This window comes from Sardina pilchardus, chromosome 20 (genome assembly GCF_963854185.1).
Source record: "Sardina pilchardus chromosome 20, fSarPil1.1, whole genome shotgun sequence".
NCBI lineage: Eukaryota > Metazoa > Chordata > Actinopteri > Clupeiformes > Clupeidae > Sardina > Sardina pilchardus.
In genome coordinates this window covers 10602497-10620230 of record NC_085013.1, presented here as the reverse complement: position 1 = coordinate 10620230, position 17734 = coordinate 10602497, and the positions used below count along the sequence as shown (strand labels likewise).

Below are 17734 nucleotides of genomic sequence, written 5' to 3'. Positions count from 1 at the left end.
CTCAGATTAACGAGACCGCACTCAGGAAATGAGACAGACATGAGGCCGTGACCATATTCAGGATATGGTACTTGATAAAAAACGGTGTGCTCATAGTCTGTGGGCACGTCCTGCACTGCAGTATCACAGGGCGTGATTAATAAAGACTTTGCTGTGGAGCCACCGAGACGGCCAGCTCCACAACATAAGTGTCAGGGCAGATTTACTCTCATGCTCTTGATTAAAGCTAACAGCCGGGGCCCCGTTCCTTTTGTTCTGGTCTAAACCACCCTCCCCGACCTCCTCTCTGTCACTCCCTGTGTCTTTCTTTCTTTCTTTCTTTCTTTCTTTCTTGCGTTTCTCACTCTTTTGTTTCTCTCCCTCTTTTCCGTCTCTCTCGCTCCTCTCTCTCTCTCCCTTCTGGCTCTCCTTTACTTCTGTTTCTCCTATACTGTCTGTCCCACTTTGCATTGCCCTGTCCCATTCTCCCCTCTCTCTTTCACTCCACTCTCTCCCTATCTTTTTTCCAATTTCAAATTCTCCTACTCTCTCTCTCTCTCTCTCACACACACACACTCACACACTCACTCACACACACACACACACACACACACACACACACACACACACACACACACAAGCACGCACGCACGCACGCACGCACGCACGCACGCACGCACGCACGCACGCACGCACGCACACACACACACTGAGAGTGAGGTACAGTATAAATTAACAGATTGTCAGGCACTCTGATGTGGCTGGGCTGGAGCAGGACTTTCAGGGCCAGATGGGCTGGAGAGTCTGCAGAGCCTTCACCCCGCCTCTCTCCCTCCATCGCTCTGTTTGTTTAGCACCTGTGTGCCAGGCCATTCTCGCTCCCTCGCCAGACATTTCGCAGTGGTGAGAGCCCACTGACTAACATATGCAGGGCATGCCGATTCCTCGAGGTAATGGCATCGTCAGAGTGAAACCTGGGCCTCGGTGTTTGTTTATCATTAGTCCTTCATCTCCGTCAAAGCCCGGAGCCAAAGAGCATTTATTTCAGGGCAAGCAATCCCACTACAGGAACCAGGAACCGGCCTGGCTATTATACTCCCCTTGAGATGCATAACTCTATTTTTAGACAGACTTCATATTAGCTGGCAGCACCGACACAATTCTTTATTTTTTTCCCACGTACTGTATCAATTTCTCGAAGTCAGAAGGGCTGTTCCTGCTTTATGAAACGGCCAATACGAAGTGGGCTCCATATTCATGTTTAATTTATAACAAGCATCTGCATACATTACCTTATTTTGCTCATTGATAGCCCATTATCACAAAGCCTCTCCTGGCTCATGTCACTTTGCCCTGGCACAGGCAAAATAATTCAAATGTAATTTAGATATATTTGAATAATATTCCAGGCGGAGAGGAAAGTGAACTCTGTGATGCTTTTTACTTAAGAGGATTACTGCTTCACCCATAACTTTGCAAATGGGTTCAGTCTAGGAACACACTTAATATCAGGAATTTAAGTAGGGCCAATTTAATGATGACCCCATGCATGAGGGGGGGGAGGGGCATCTCTGCAATGAAAACATTAAATTCCTGATTGCCACCAACATAGCTGTGCCCACTCAAGGATATTTGCAGGGGCTTAAGTGGACATTTGCATACGGTTAAAGTGTTTATGCCCACACCACTAGCTTGTCTATGAAAAAAGTGAGAGCAACCAGAGAGTCACAAAAAAAAACTTTCCGCAGCATAGATTAGCTCCGTGCTTAGCCAAATGCTTGGTCGAGAATGAGCCTTTGAGCCCATTAAAGGAGACATTAAGAGGCTACTGCCAAACACCATTTACCGCAGAACTTCGCACTGGCAATCCGAAATTATCCCAGGACAGCATTTTCCAACCTGTACGATACCGTGCAATAGGGATCATCACAACCTTGTTTATAATCAATCAACTCAGATCCATTTGTAGAGGTTTCAAGGGCTTTATGCCAGCATAACACCTCACAGGGGATCCATGGGGGATTGCGCATTCAGCAGATCACCCTATTAAGACAACAACCAGAGCAGCAGTTCACCAATTAACGCCGCATGGTGCGGCCAAAACACCCCGCCATATGCAATGTATAGTGACACCTCCCCGCCGATGAGGGCTCTTGTATTAATGAAGCGCCGCTGATGACTGCTACGCTCGGCGCTGTCACGCAGGGCTCTTGGTAAGCGCTCATTACGGTGGCAGCAGGGGGATGCAACAGGAGATAAATGATGGTTTGTACCTAGCAGCCGCTGCCTGCTCCAGTTTGGCAAAGCTTAGTGTAAACAACTCTGTTTCAACCTTTGAGTGGTGCTTGGAAGGACTTTTTTCCCAAATTGATAATATGCACATTCAGGAAGTTCTGAAGTGTTGTTAAGGTTTATGCCACACCCTTGGGCTAGCCTGACAGTATAATCAAGGAGTCTGTGCAAGAGTAGGAAAATGTTTTTACTCGAGCATAATATGGCTTTGTCACACACACTGTCTAATTTTGTTTTTAGGCTTACGCTACTGGAATTATAATGAACTGTGACCTTCATGCTGTAAGATATGGAAAGAGCCCAGGGTAACCTGATGACTTAACAGCAAGTGTGGCTCAACGACGTGTCCAAGCCAAAAGTGAAATGACAAAACTTTGCTGACTATCAACTCTGCGAAATCCGGAGTTTGAGAGATGAAGTGTTCATGCGGGGCGTGAGCATGACCGCGAAAAGATGTTTTATAAAATGAGGCGTTGATGTCACTGGCGGGTGGCCAAGGCCACTCTCGGGCCATTACTCACCCACATTAGGGGCATAACTGTCACCTACCCAGACGGAGACGGAAGGAGGGTCGGCGAACTCTCCCATTTCGCGCTCATTCATCCTCTGCATGTCTTGCCTAAGAGTGTCGGGGAAGCAGACCTGTCTGCCCACAGTTTTGGAGCGTACCCATGTGGGTGTGTGTGGAGACAGGGGTGTATCTATGTCTGTGTCTGCATGTATGGACCAGGGTACATGCACAAGCACACAAAAGCACCCCTTTTCTGCATGCAGTCCTGAATCCTGGGAAGACCCGAGGCTTGGATACATAGGCAGGATACAGCAGCACTCTGCAGAGTTGAACCGGACTTCGATGAGTTCCATAACAGTGCTCTTCATCACCAACACAAGCAGCCTATCATCATAAACTTGCCTTAGGGCTTTGGGTGCATTTTATCCCTCCCTTAGACCTGAGAAACACACCTCCCTCACAGTGCACACTAAATAAGCCAACCTACCTATGCACTATGCACTGTACTGTATCTAGATGCACTGGTGTATCTAGTGTACTGTATCTATGTGATGGTGGTTTAATGAATACTGTATCACAACCGTTACAGGTCAAACTGCCATGGTGTGGTAATAGAGTCATGAATAGAGACAACAACCTCTACAACTCTGTAGAGTGTGTTTCCCTTTGTTTGATCAGCGTCCACAGATCACATTAGTCTGCCGTTTTGCTGGTGCTAATTCTCGGGGCACTCACCTTGCAGAGTCTCTGATAGCGTGGAGACGTGACGGCCATCACCTGGAGCTGGTGCAGGAAGAGCATCACCTTCTGTAGGGAGGTCCGCACGAGGGCCATGATGCCACCACCTCCGCTGCTCCTCTCCAGACCTCGTAGAATCCTCATGCTGAGAGTCTGGTGATGGCAGCCTGAGTCCAGTCAAAGTCCTGTCAGATAGGCTGGATCCCAGATCTCACCAAAAAAAAAAGTACACCACCACCTCAAACTCCTGAACTCCTGCCAACAGCCACAACAATCCAGACTTCAGGAGGAGCACTTAAGAGGATTTCTGTCTGGGGTTAAAGGTCACCGTTAAAAGTGGATGAAACATCACCACCAGAGATGGATCTGTATGCACGGGCTGTGGAGAGGCGATCTGGCTCCCCTAGTCCTGCTTCAGGTGGAGGTTGAAAAGAAGACTTGTCCAGAGACAGGGACAACAAGCCGGCAAAACAGCAGGGTTCTCAAGAGGCTGCTCAAGTGGAGGAAAGTGAAGGTGAGACGGAGGAGAAGACAGAGAGAGAGAGTGAGAGAGAGAAAGAGAGAGAATAGGAGAGAGGGAGGGAAAGAGGGACGCGCTGCTTCAGCAAATGCCACTGCCCCTTTGCCCGACCGACTCTTTCTGCCTCCGCCGCTTGGAGAGGGAGATGTGAATGAACAAGGGAGGGACGGGGAGAAGAGAGGAGGGGAGGAGGGAGCGGAAGGGATGGGACGGAGAGAGGCACAAGAAAGGAAGAGAGAGGGAGGAGGATGAAAAGCAGAGGGGGAAAGTGGTGGAAGAGGTAGAACGGAGACACAGAGTGGCAAGAGAAAGAGAGGGAGGAGAGGGAGGGAGGGAGGGGAAAGTGTGTGTGTGATTGTATGTGTGTGGTGGGCAAAGTGAGGCACTGTACCCTCCTGCACCTGACGAGTCATTTGTGTGTTTTTAAATCAGAGGGGGACATATCTTACGAGCAGGGTAAATGTGCCTGACAGATTTCATTAGTTTGATTCAATAGTTACCAGCGGCATTTAAATCAAGGTGAGGGCCCTTGGCCCCGCAGTCTGGGACCAGTCGAGGACTGCACTGCATATTCATTTCTGCTGAACCTAAATAACCTCCAGCTCTCAACTTTTTCTTTGTAAAGAGGCTTGAATCAGTTTCCCATTTTCTTTTCATTTTTACCGCATCCCCCTTTCTCTCTCTCTCTCTCTCTCTCTCTCGGTTTCTCATTTGTGTTTCATTTTTCATTCGAGTCGCTTGCCTGCCACTCGTGTGGAGGAAGTGAACCAAGCCACTGTGCACCCCGACATGTGGAGTTCCCGCGGCAATGTCGCTTTCTCATCTCTCCACATCTCGCGCCTGTTTTCGCTTCATTTCTCCCTGGCTCTCCTCTCCTCCATCTTTCACGCCAGCTCACTAGACAAATAGAGCTCTCTGAGCCTCTACGCCCCTAGTCCCGCTCAACTCGTCACAGTTGGACTAGCCCCTGGGCTAGATAGGAAACCCAGACACAGACATATCTGTTATTGATTTGAGTTTTCCATCAGCGCACAATCCTACTTGAGGCATCATACTATGTATTTAATAAAACCGGTCATGTAGCCTACAATTAGACATGCATGATGGATGTTTCCCTTTTTTTTCTAGATTTAGCCTTCACTCATTTATTTGTGTACTAAGTATGAAGGTGATACAATTTCAATTCACTAGGATCTTTTTTTTATTTCAAGATTTCACAATATGTTATCAAACAGCTGTATATTATTTAATTTTAAGAATTACATTTGTCTTTCCTGGATAGTACACTCCTTTTAGACTTTCCGTAAAGGAACAGGGAAGAAGCTGGTGTTAATGTTCTGACTATAATTAAGTGAAAATACATCAACTCTCTAAACCTTACCTTACCTCGGTGGAGGCTTTATTGGATTTAATTATCAGCAAGAGGAAGTGGCATTGAAGATAACTGACCTAATGTATGAGCACAATCTTTGAAATAATTTTACAATTTGAGCAAATTCAACAGTTTAGCATCTAGATTGTTTTGTTCTTCAACGCTTTTTGTTCTGTGTTTCTTTTTCACATCAATGCTTCAATGCAAGACTACACATTTACGCAATTAAATCCCTTTGTAAATGAAGTAGGCTACAATTAAACATGCTCTCACACACTTAAGTTTGTCGTTGCCATCAACCGACGACGTAGGGCCTAGTTTTTATGCTGACAGATTACTGAATCTGTTTCATGACGGGAAGAACATGTTGCATGTGTGGCCAAATGATGGTTTTGAAATGGATTCATTAATGATTTTGAAGGTTGTTCTGTTTTTCAAATAGAGAAACTGGACAGGTCAATTGAAGGAGCCTTAATGATGCTGTAGCCTACTGAATAACCATTTCAATGGCCGTCCGATTGTAACCACTCGTCGGTAGGCTGTGTGTGTATTTCCAAGGCACAGTATAATGCAATGCTGACATCTGGTGGTGGCTGCTGACTAGGCTAGGCTACCCCATTGAAAGCTGACGCGGGTCGACAACAATAGCACCTTTTAGCCTCTGACGTTGGCAGGTCGGCTAGCAGAACAGAATGGTATTGCATTTTTGGCAACATTCACATGTAATAATTACCTATTTCTAAAGAGCTATGAATATGCTGACTAGTTGCGCTGATAACCGGCCGTAAGAGACACCTGGAATTCACACTTCGTTTTAAAATCTCACGCTACCAGGAGTGGGGTTCGAACCCACGCGGACAATTGTCCATTGGATCTTAAGTCCAACGCCTTAACCACTCGGCCATCCTGGTTAACAATGCAGTGCAATGACACCGGAACGAGCACTAATTGTAACTCGTAGCCTACACTGAAACCGCTATACGCCTGACAGAAAATGGAACATTGACAGCGATATGTCGGACCAGAAATAGCGCATGGTGTATTGTTGCCACACGTGCATTTCCTCTGTTAGCTATGTAAAATAGGGCTGAAGACTCCCTAGGATAGAAAGACTGAGACAGCCGTGTTGCAACATCTTCGCGCAACAAGTTAACGTTAGAGCACAATGTTACATATTAGCGCAAGGGCGCAATGTTATAGCCTATTGACGCCAAACGAGTCATAAGAGGTTTTCAGCGATATGAAGTCGGCGTTGTTTAGTAATTTCTCGGTCACCACGGGCGACTTTCGCATTTCTCAACCTCTGCCAGAGCAACGGCTCTCCACCACCCACCCTCGTGCGTCTCTCTCAAAGACAGAGCATCAACTTCTCGGAAATATGGGTTTACAGCCGTATGGTCACTGCCCTATCTTCCCCTAAATGTTGTTAAATTTAGATTCATAGATGCCACAGGCAACAATGTCGCCAGGCAAATGTCTTTGCTTTACAAAGTTAATTAAGTTCTTACTGTTGAAAAAAATGGGCACCAAGAAGGTTGTGTAAGTGTCTTTGCAACATTTCTCATTTCAAGACTGTTTCAGCTAGGCCCACAACACATCACTTAAGTTAAGAAATAAGAACACAAGCAACCAACTCAACATTTAAAGGAATAGCTTACCGATTCGCGACTTAAAATGACTGTGTATTATCAAAAGCATTTAAGGCCTCCAGAAATATGCACATTAATGCACTCAAGTGTACAATATGCAAACCAACAGAAGAGCCGACATAAAATGAGCCTTGATTATACAACATGTGTTCACATACAAACATACTTAATATCACTACCTTAATTGCATAAAAGTTTCTGTTTATTACATGTAGTCTAGGACTACACAAGTGTCTTTGTCAACATGAGGTTGGGTGTGGTCCTCTGTCTTCTCTAGTCGAAAAAGGGAGAAGTCAATTATTCATGTCAAATCTACCACAGCAGATATCTCATAGGTTCTGTTAGCTACTTTGCCCTTCATTGCAAAAGGGTATTTGTAGAAGCAGTTTGCTATGAGAGAGTGTTACTTATTGCAGCAGGGGAAACAGCAACAGAAAAAACGTCTGCAGGGGTTTGCTTTTTTGTATCGCTGGGCTTTGGTGATTTGCACTCTTGCCTTGGCCACATAGTCCTGCGTACCAGCCACATTGGCCTCTATGTTGTCAAGCTTGGTGCCCTGCTCCTCCACCAAGAGGGCCAGCTGGAAGAAGAGTTCATGGATTTCCCGGATACGCCCCTCGAGCTCCACCAGTTCCTTCTGGCGGTTCTCGATCTCGCAGAGGGCACTTCGCGCCGCGCGGCCGTCCGCCACCAGGTTCTCAGAGAAGGCATTCCATTTCCCCGACTCGATCATCTCCTCGATCTGCTCGCCGGTCACCTCCTGGCCCACGATCTCAGCCTGCCTTTGGATGCGCTTCTTGCAGTTGTCCCGCTGCTCCATCTCCGCCTCGTTGTACAAGGACATGGCGGCGTGGAACGCAGTGGTGAGGGAGGCACACTGGCCGCGCACCATGCGTGCCAGGGAAGAGTGGGCGCCATACTCCTGCTCCAGGCGCTGGCACCGGGCCTCCATCTCCTTCAGGCGGGCATACAGGGCCTGGCTGCGGGCCTTGATGCCGCGGGCAATGGAGTTGGAGTCGCGCTTGATGCTGCTGATGCGTCTCATGGAGGTGAGAAAGCGTGAATTCTGCTTCCCCAGCTGTTTCACCTCTATGCGCAGTTGGGTGATCTCCTTGTGCATGGCTTGCACCTCCTTGAAGGCCTCCTCCATCTCCTGCTCTCCATCAAACACCACCTCCAACTGCTCTTCATCTCCAGCCTCATTTCCAGCCTTAGCAACCACGCCTTCTGTTAGCCTGGAGGCTGAGTGCAGCTCACACAGTCGATCCCGCATCCTGTCTGCAATGGAGTACATAGAGTCAGTGATTGGGATCATGACAACAATATCAACCTGGAAATCATGTTGGTCCACACTGTTTGTTTAAGTAATTGTATTCAGTGTTCTATCATCAACATTCTACATACACTGAATGATCTTCCCGGTCTACAATCGGGGCAGATATCAGTGTACTCAAAACACCACATTGTCTTGGTCTGCGCTGTTTTTGGTACAGTTAGGCTACAATAGATACAACAGTTACAATACTGCCCAGAAATAATTAGCTCATAGCCTACCAGTAAACCAACAAAGTTTCATGCTAGATATTTCAAAAGGAATAACCTCACTGATTATAAGAAGTATAAGAATAATGAGTGCTTTGGCACAGAAGAAGTCTTCAGCGCCTCTCTGAAATGACAAATGTGAAGCAGAAATGGATGGAAGCCAAAATCACTGTATTACACAGCTCTGTCCAGCACAAGAAAGTTTTCAACAGGATGTTGAATGTAGTTCTGTAACAAGATATGAATAACTGCCTACCGAGGCCCTAGTATCACTCATTTGGGAAATCGTTTCAAAGTCGGACAGAAGCCATCAAAGTTTCCTAATCTGACCATGCAGGGGAGAGCGACTCATGTTTTACCACAGTGATGCATCATTTCCCCTGTGACACATCCAAAAACACCCCTGTTAGGTGGGGACTTCCCTATATCTTTTCTCAAATACAAACCCTTGGCAATGAAAGAGAAATGTACATATATGTACATTTACTCGCCTTACATGGGAATTAAGACTAGTTTTTCTTCAACATGTATTTCCAAAACCTGTCAATCAAGTGAAAAACTGGATTCTTGCCTTGAATGCCAACAATAAAGGACATGCAAAGAAGGGGCCTAAAGATTTTACAAGTTGTATTTTTGTTTGATAAGAACTCTAGTGTGTTATTAGTATGTTATAATGTTATGTGCATAGTATTAAAAACACAGCCGATTAAGTTATTTGCAATGAAAGAAATGGCATGATAAAGGGATTGGCTAACATTGTGTGAGGGGGAACCATCAATTAGATGATGTCATTGTAAATCCTGGCAGGCATTCATAGCGAGGTAATCAATTTCAATTTAGCCTACTTGAGAAAACAATTTAAAGTAGTCTACTTAGTAACGATTATGATTCTCAAAAAGTTTCACCTACATCATCTACCAGGCGCCATGAGATGTTTGGAAATAGTGCAAGGTACGTAACGTAGACAACAAAAAGTCTATTTTACATCAATTCAGTCGTTTTCTGACAGTGAAAAACATAGACCTACCTTATTTCATGCTCAGTCGATTATTCTGCGGCAGTTAAAACAGATACAATTGTGTATCATTTCCCCTTTGCGTTGCACTCATTTTCTTAGGTGCAGGAAATAAGACGGAACTTCTGTCAAGTGGGAGTTGCCCAAATTGCTGTAATACCCCCACTCACGACATCAACTCACGCAATCTCTATCATCTATCCGTTAGTCAAGATGGTATGTTAACGAGCAGCGACAATATGAACACACTCACACACCCATACCCCCACACACTTAAGAGTTACCAAGTGCGCTTCCGTTGGCGCTTTGTTAGGCCTAATTTTTTTGTAATTTTCATGGCACGTGCCAGCTGGTGGTCCGTTGGTGATGGTGGCTGTCCTAACTGACGGCCCAAAGAGAAATACACGGTGGGACAATCATGGCTGTCAACTGACCGTTTGACACAGACGACTTGCTAATACAGTAAGCTGTCCTAAAAGTAATGTGGCCTTTATCAAGTGCCACTAGAACTTTTATGCTTTAAAAATATCTTCGGACCACAAGCCTAAATGTTTGCTTGATTGAAGAATGAAGGTGTGTTTAAGGTGTTTAAAGTGTATTTAAATGTAAAACACGATGGATTTTCAGAAGTTTTATGTAGCTCATTTGATGCAATAATGTATTAGACTACACGAGGAAGTATAAACTGCTTGTTTAACGAGATTCATAGCAATTAAGGAAGTGGCTATACCAAAAAGCACACATTTAACCAATACCAACCTCGAATCGGTTGGGGCTACAGTGCATAGTCATTCTCCCAGATGTAGCCTACAAATAAATGACCCCATGATCTGATGTGATTTAGATTCGGTGATGGGGCGACCTCCTCTAATCGGTGAGAGGAAGTGAAATATCGGGGCTGAGGAAGTGGGTCTTGGTTATGGATAGTCGATTTCGCTGTGGCCTGAGATTATAATGATTTACCAGCGGGTTGATATCTACTGTGAGTGTTTTGAACAAGCAAGCAGAGCAGTGCAAGTTGAATTTGTTCACATACAGGGGGTAGGCTACAGTATGTTCATGTAGTGGAACACTGAACTGGGAGGGCAGATGTATCCTGTTATGAAAATGAAACAAAAATGCTGATATTTTATATTTGAAAATGCTAAGAAATTCAGTGTGACTTGCCTCTTCTCTCTATGAAAATCTAAAAAAAAAAAATTAAAAAAAATTAAATCCCCAACAATGAGTTCACCTCACACATACAAGAGGGCATTTACTCCTGGTACCCAAGTCAGAAAGTGGAGTGCAACTTGGGGGAGGCTGCTTACTTTGAGAGCCACTGAATAATACTGAGCATGTATCTCTGTTCATCCTGAATTCAGTTAATTGTTGGCTGAGTTTAGCCCAAGGAAAGAAAACACTAAAGAGGCAAACTTTTAGAAATAACATCAGAGACCGAGGAACTCTCATAGCATATCAGCCACAGTGTCTTTTTTTTAATTATAATTGGCAGTGATGATACTTTATATTGTCTGGAGTTTGATGCCTCCAGAGAAAAGGAACAAAAGGAGAAGTTTGATGATAAAATTGATTCATTCTTGCATGGCAGTAGCAAAATCACTGAGAACCTTCATATCTGCTCCACAAGAGGGCAATAGAGATTGTGATACACCATCACAGATTGTTTTCTAATGAAACCACATCAGTTTTGAGCAGTAAGCAGTGTACACAACTTTTGTAGTCACAATAGGCGATTGTTGGATGTAGTATCCTGTACATAAAACTGATTTTCGAGGTAATTCAATTTGAATGACCTGATAATAAGAACCATCATCCTGGGAGAAGTGGCTGCAGACCAAAATGTAGGCACAAACATTTAATCTCCTTAAACGGTTCTAAATGACCATGAATATCAGATTGCGGGGAAAAAACAGTCTCTTGATACAAGCTGTTCATATTATTCCCTTTAAATAATATTTAATCAGAACTAGACATCTTTAGCACACTTAGTCCATCTTCATCCAAATTTTGCATATACATACATACACCTCAGTATCAGCTGTGTAATAACATGTTCATATCAGCAAATGATCTTATGGAGAAAGGAATGGCTTTCAAAAGGTCACGCAGCACTCTAATCCAAATCTGATCAGATCCAGGAGGTCAGATGAGACTTATTTTGATCAGGGTATGTCCTAGGAGAGGAGCATCAGTGCCCAGGTTATTTTTTGCTCTCGTGTCCGTCTACCATCCTAACTTTTTTCAATTGAGTGAAGCCATGGCTTCGGGTTTTCTGTGAAAATAAAAGGTCTGTGAAAATAAAATGCTAATATTAACAATGTATCCTGCACCTACGTTATGTTATCTTTACTCAAAGATGAAGCAGGTCTAGTTGCCAACAGCTATTACAAAAAGTGTAATGTTTTGCTCTTAAACTTTCTTGAACTTTTCCTTATAAGGACCTTCAGTGTTCTTAGAAAACTCCTCACTGATTGTTAGAATAATTTGTAAAGGTTTCGCTATTAGTGAAGAAAACACTAAGGTGCATGACATAGCATGATTTATGTAAAACACCTGAATCTCCACACTCAGAGATTTTTCTGCTACAGTACAGGCCGTTGCATATCAGCATGAAATAGTCTCATGATGATGGAAACAAGGACCCTTTAAGCCAAAGACATTAGAATGCAAGAATGTTAAACTTTATATGACTAAACTAGTTCTTTGATTGACAAAGGGGCTACATTCAAGGGTTTAGGGTTTGCTGGAGTTTACTGCTGTTGAATCATGGCCTTTTGAGGCCTTTTGGGGCAGCCATGGCCTACTGGTTAGGGCTTCAAGCTTGTAACCGGAGGGTTGCCGGATCCCTGACCAGTCCACGGCTGAAGTGCCCTTGAGCAAGGCACCTAACCCCTCACTGCTCCCCGAGCGCGGCTGGTTGGGCAGTCAGCTCACTGCTCTGGGTTAATTGCGTGCTGTTCACTAATTCACAAATTGGGATAAATACAGGGACTGAATTTCCCTCACAGGATCAAAAAAGTATATATACTTATACTTATGCTGTTATACAGTACATTTATATGCTCTCAGCAGGTGCATATTAGTATTCAAGAGTTGTTATGGAAAAACATCACCTGTCATTAGAGTTGGACCTTTAGAGCAAAAACATGAATCTGATCATAATGAAGAATAAAGACAGAACACAAAAGACCTACAGACAGGTCTTCAGACAGCTGGACAAGTCCTACTGTCCATGTGCAGGTCCTCTCCAGCAGCAGCCTCATGCACACATGGGCAGGCCAGTTACTGAATTATCAAAATTACGTTTGGATGTTTCCGTCCCTAATGACAGCACACTGCCACTCTTGTGTGAGAGCGCAGACCTTGTGACAAAGCCCGGGCACGTTCACTCTCCAAAACCTCCACAGAGACAAGAACATAACTTTTCAGTGTGGGGACAGAAATTGAGAATCAAAATAAAGATCTTATCAGGGGAATAATTCTCAATTCAGACTTTTATAAGATTGGGATTTGACTTAATTATGTAATAATTCAATATAATACTAATGAATATACAATTTTTATAATGATATTTCCTTCAGACTTTTTTATGGGTTGGTTTTACAACCACGCCTTCATTGAATATACACAATGTGAATGTTTGTTTTGCAATTTAGATGCAACATTAGTTTTTTTAAGTTGTTATAGGCTACAATATAGGCTATATTCATCTTAAACTTTATTTGAGTAGCACCCAGGGTTAAGTGAAGCCAGTGATTATTATTTTACAGTTCAATTCTATTGTTTTTTTCCAGGCCACATCACTGGCTTGCACTCAAAGATGCTCACTTGACTCTCTAGTGTCACTTCACCACTTTGGCCGAAATTCATGCAGCTGAGGTACAATGTAGAATGCAGTGGCTATAACTGTGAACAAATGGAGTACATACACTCTAGAGTTTATTTACTGGCAATGGTACATTTCCAATCAGGTGTGATAACAACCCAGGTAGGTAATTTTTTTTTGCCCAAGATGCATTCTAATGACTAGTGTGAACAGGGCTTTTTGGTCAGGGTGAGTTCAGTCCGAAGAAACCTTTGGGCTTCTATTGCCCCCTGCCAGCTAGACAGTGTGGGGCTCCGTACTGTGATGTCAGTTGCCTTATTTGCCCTTTCAGAGTTCCATGCCTCTGTAGATTTCATCCTAAAATTTAATTCTGTCAATTCAGTCTCCGTTTGATAACTCGGGACCATGGCCTCCCATTATGTAATATAGTCACACTGATTAGTACAGAACTGGTTGGGAAAGTTCTTGGCCAATACTGATTATCTCAAGACGAAGGACTAAACTGCTAATTGTAACTACACCTGCATGTAATCGGATTGGACACAGGCTAATTGAACAAAACAAAAAATTACAATAAGAAACACAAAACACGTGTCTTGCTCTAATTCAATTAGTAGTTATTGACAAAGCAGTTATACACAGGAAAACAAACTCTCTCTCTCACTCTCTCTTTCAATCTTCTTTCTCTCTCTCTCACACACACACACACACACACACACACTCATTCATAAACGCACACATCTGAGAACAGCCGCACGGCCACGGGCATATCAGCACACGTACGTGAGCATGTACGACCTATGGCCCCGGCAGGAGCTTTCAAGAAATGTAATGTCTGAAGAAAACATCAGCTGTTTTGGGTTAGTGGGGCTGTGAGATGTGACTCAAATTAACTGATCCCATTAGCAGAGGTCGGGGATCCGCACAGCAACACTAGTGTCCATGTTATTTCATTAGGTTTCATGTGTGTCATGTGTTCCCAGGATAGCTTAGCTTTTCTGAAGCACTTGTTGTTTCACTTCCTAAAAATAAATAATAAAAAAAAAACATTTATGTTGTTACTGTAATATAAGTATTTGTTGGATTTATGGATATTATGGAGGAAAGACATGAATTTTCAGTGAGGTGACGAAGGAAAATTGTTACTTTGTTTTTTATTGCTTCAAGCAAAATGCTTAATCTGTCTCTCTGGGTAACCTTAGATGAACCCCCCTATACAAATAGGCTGTTGAAGATGTAATAGAGAAGAACATTTTTAGTCTGGGGGGGGGGGGGGGGGGGGGTATTGATTTGTGTTAATACACATGGACTAATGGTAGATGTCCGAGGATATGGAGAGCACTCATCATAAGAGGCCAAAAGTGGTCCAAACTTGTTCTGAAGCTCCGTGCTGTCCTGCCTCTTCTTGTCCCTGCTAGACTTCCTGGTAAAGGGTTGTTATTAATCAGATGTTCCCTTAAAGGATCAAGATGTGAACACAAGGGACATACACATCTTTATCTGAGTTTAGACATCATCTCATTAAACTGTGGTGGGAGAATGTTTTAGGACATCATGCTGAACAAGTGCTTGCTAACAAATATATCCTTGAAATCATAATGATTTAATCAAATTTATTCAGAGAAACAAATATTGAAAGTTGGTCGTTGAGGCAGATGACATAGTGTACAGTATGTAGAATTCATATGTTTTTTGATGAAGTCAGGCAACAAAAGAGAACATACTGTAACAATGTAATTATGCTAATGAGGACAGATGTAAGACTTTTCTGTGTGAAAGTGTTGCTATTTTTATGGAGCAGGAGGGCTCCATTTAGATCATGTGCTGACCTTTCAGACTTCAGACTAATTCAGTAGCCTAGCTCTGCAGTCAGCAAAATACTCTACAAACAGATCAGTGCACAGAGCAGAGATCTGTCAGACAGATAGCTTGTATCTCAGGACAAGGGAACTTATTAAATGTAAGTTTGATAAGGGCTTCTGTATTCTGGCCCATTGGTGGTGGACAGAATAAACCTTCGAGACACATGATAGTGGTGGCGGTGGAGTTGGCATACATGAGGGCATTTGGGATTAGGTTAAGGTGAAGGCATCCAGTTCAATGAGGGTGCTACAGTGAAGAGGACTCGAGAGAGAAACTATTTTGTAGTGAAGCTCAACATAACTGATTCACTTGAATGTCTGGCCCACTCTACTTAGTAAGGTCGGAGTGCCGAGTATACCTGCTGAGAATCCAGCCAGAGAATGTGAGCGATAAATAGCCAAATCTCTGTTATTGGAAATCAGGCTTATTTGAGAATCAGGTCCTCTGCCTCTGTGTAAGGGGGCTTGAGTGGGATTGTAGTTCCTTCAGAGAGGGAGGAGCCTTGTGCCTTGTGCCTTGTGCAAGAGCCATCCTTAGGGATGCTGGTATTAAACCTGTGAGGGAACATCACCAGCACCCTGACAGGGAGCAAGCTGATGATATATTTGGATGGCTTATTCTAGTTTCATTCAAAAGAACTTCTAACCCCACCACTCCCATATAAACTATTGCTCATAGCACTTTCCATTCAGTGACAGAATCGTTTTCATATGTCAAATGGACGGTGCTTTTTTATTTGGCCATGGGTCATGTTTTTGTGAGGGAGACATGAATATGTTGTCCGCTGATGAACATTGAATTATGGCAGTTCTGTCTGAGGAGCGAGGCAGGATGAGAGGGGATGTTTCAGGCCCCTGTGAGCAGGAGTTGTTTACCGATCTTGTGATGCTCGGTTCACATGGCTGCTTTTAATCTTTAAATTGCATTACGATGAAGACTGTTTCTCTCCAGCGTAACATTTGACCAGTCAGTTGATTTTAATTCCCTCTGTGTTGAGGCAATCATCTCCTCCTCTAACATTTTAACTATTTGTTTTTGTACTTCAGAATTCTGTTTTTCTTTTTGTGTCTGGATGGGCAGGGTCTTTGCCATTAAGATTCTGTTACAAAACACATTGTTTCTCTCCCAAATCAGTCTAGACTTCCTGCTCCCTCAAGACTCATTTCCCATTACATAATAGGTTGCCATTTTCAGTTCCCTTCTCTAAACAGTAAGTTCTTCCTACGTGACACAGGTAACCCTGTCTATGTTCACTTCAATAAGCTGCATATGTACTTAACTGTAGTTTGTAATGTATGTTCTTCATGTTTTGCCTTAAAAGACTGATTCAGTGAAATGTGGGAAACTCCTTGCCAGACAAGATTAGAATGTCAGAATACAGTTAGAATACAGTCTGATTGGAATGCTTGTACTGTACATAGTTTGACACAGGCAGGTTTTTGGCTTTGACAGATTTGTGAGGTTTTGACAGATATTTCATACTGTAGCATCGTTCAACTTTTTCCCAAGGATGGAGAGACAGTGGAGGCAGGAGGTGAATTGGGCGATTTGTTTATTGCCTATTTAATAACAACCTACAAGGAACAGGCAGTGGGAAGTGTGTTTATAATGAACAGCAACAAACCCCTGAATACTTATCCAAATAAACACTCCTCATCGTAAACATTGTGTCACTCTCAGGTTCACTGCACAAGAATTAAACAAACACCTTGCAACTCACCCTGTGACCCCACACCTTGATAAATGACCTGATCATTCTGTCCCAGATATACCCATCAAAAACTCATAATAACTGGTTTGGTTGACATATTCCAATATAAGATGGAAAGATACACACTGGCAAACACACAATAGCCATGTTCTCACTCAGACAGGGAGGAGGGCTCAACAGAGAGTAGATGGGCCTTGGCGCTACAATACACTACTCATAAAGTTATTCAACTAAGTGGTGTAGTTTACCATAATCACCTCAGCCATTGTAAGCTCAAGCCTATCCATTTTCAATTTCATTAAACACTAAATTAATTGCATTATGTTTGAATGAATGGAGAAGGTCCCCTACAGGCAACCAAAATATATTTTCCCAGCTGAGAGAATTCAAACTGTCCCCTTAAAAGATTACCCATCCTTACAACAACACTAAACTTGTTCTGGGAACTTATTTTAAGACACTCAGACTGGCAATGACATGAGAATTTGTTAAGCATTTTGGTGATCCAAACCACTGATTCAAGGAGAATTGCTTGTGGTACGTGTTAACATTTTTGAGGATTTTCCAGCCTTGTACTGAATCTGAACATAACCAAACCAAAGAAATGTGTTTGTGGGAAAAGTGTTGTATATGGGTTTACACTATAATTTGCTGCACAATAACCAAGGTGATACATTCATTTGGCGCAATTCTTTCAGCTCTGATGTTAATAC

General features: G+C 43.3%; 1 protein-coding gene and 1 non-coding gene across 2 annotated transcripts; both read right to left on the bottom strand.

The window, feature by feature from the left end:
• Positions 1-6240: 6240 nt before the first annotated feature.
• Positions 6241-6323, bottom strand: trnal-uaa (transfer RNA leucine (anticodon UAA)). Its single transcript has one exon. It is a non-coding gene; the product is annotated as a tRNA-Leu (tRNA).
• Positions 6324-7073: 750 nt separating this feature from the next.
• Positions 7074-9770, bottom strand: stx11a (syntaxin 11a). The gene is made up of 2 exons (XM_062523646.1): positions 9631-9770; positions 7074-8339 (listed from the first exon to the last, which is right to left on the bottom strand). The coding sequence occupies exon 2, from the start codon at positions 8332-8334 to the stop codon at positions 7465-7467; it is 870 nt and encodes a 289-aa protein (XP_062379630.1). The 5' UTR covers positions 8335-8339; positions 9631-9770; the 3' UTR covers positions 7074-7464.
• Positions 9771-17734: the final 7964 nt, after the last annotated feature.

Excerpts from the sequence above, each read along its gene's own strand:
- stx11a (XM_062523646.1), bottom strand. The coding sequence starts at position 8,334 with ATGCGGGATCGACTGTGTGAGCTGCACTCAGCCTCCAGGCTAACAGAA.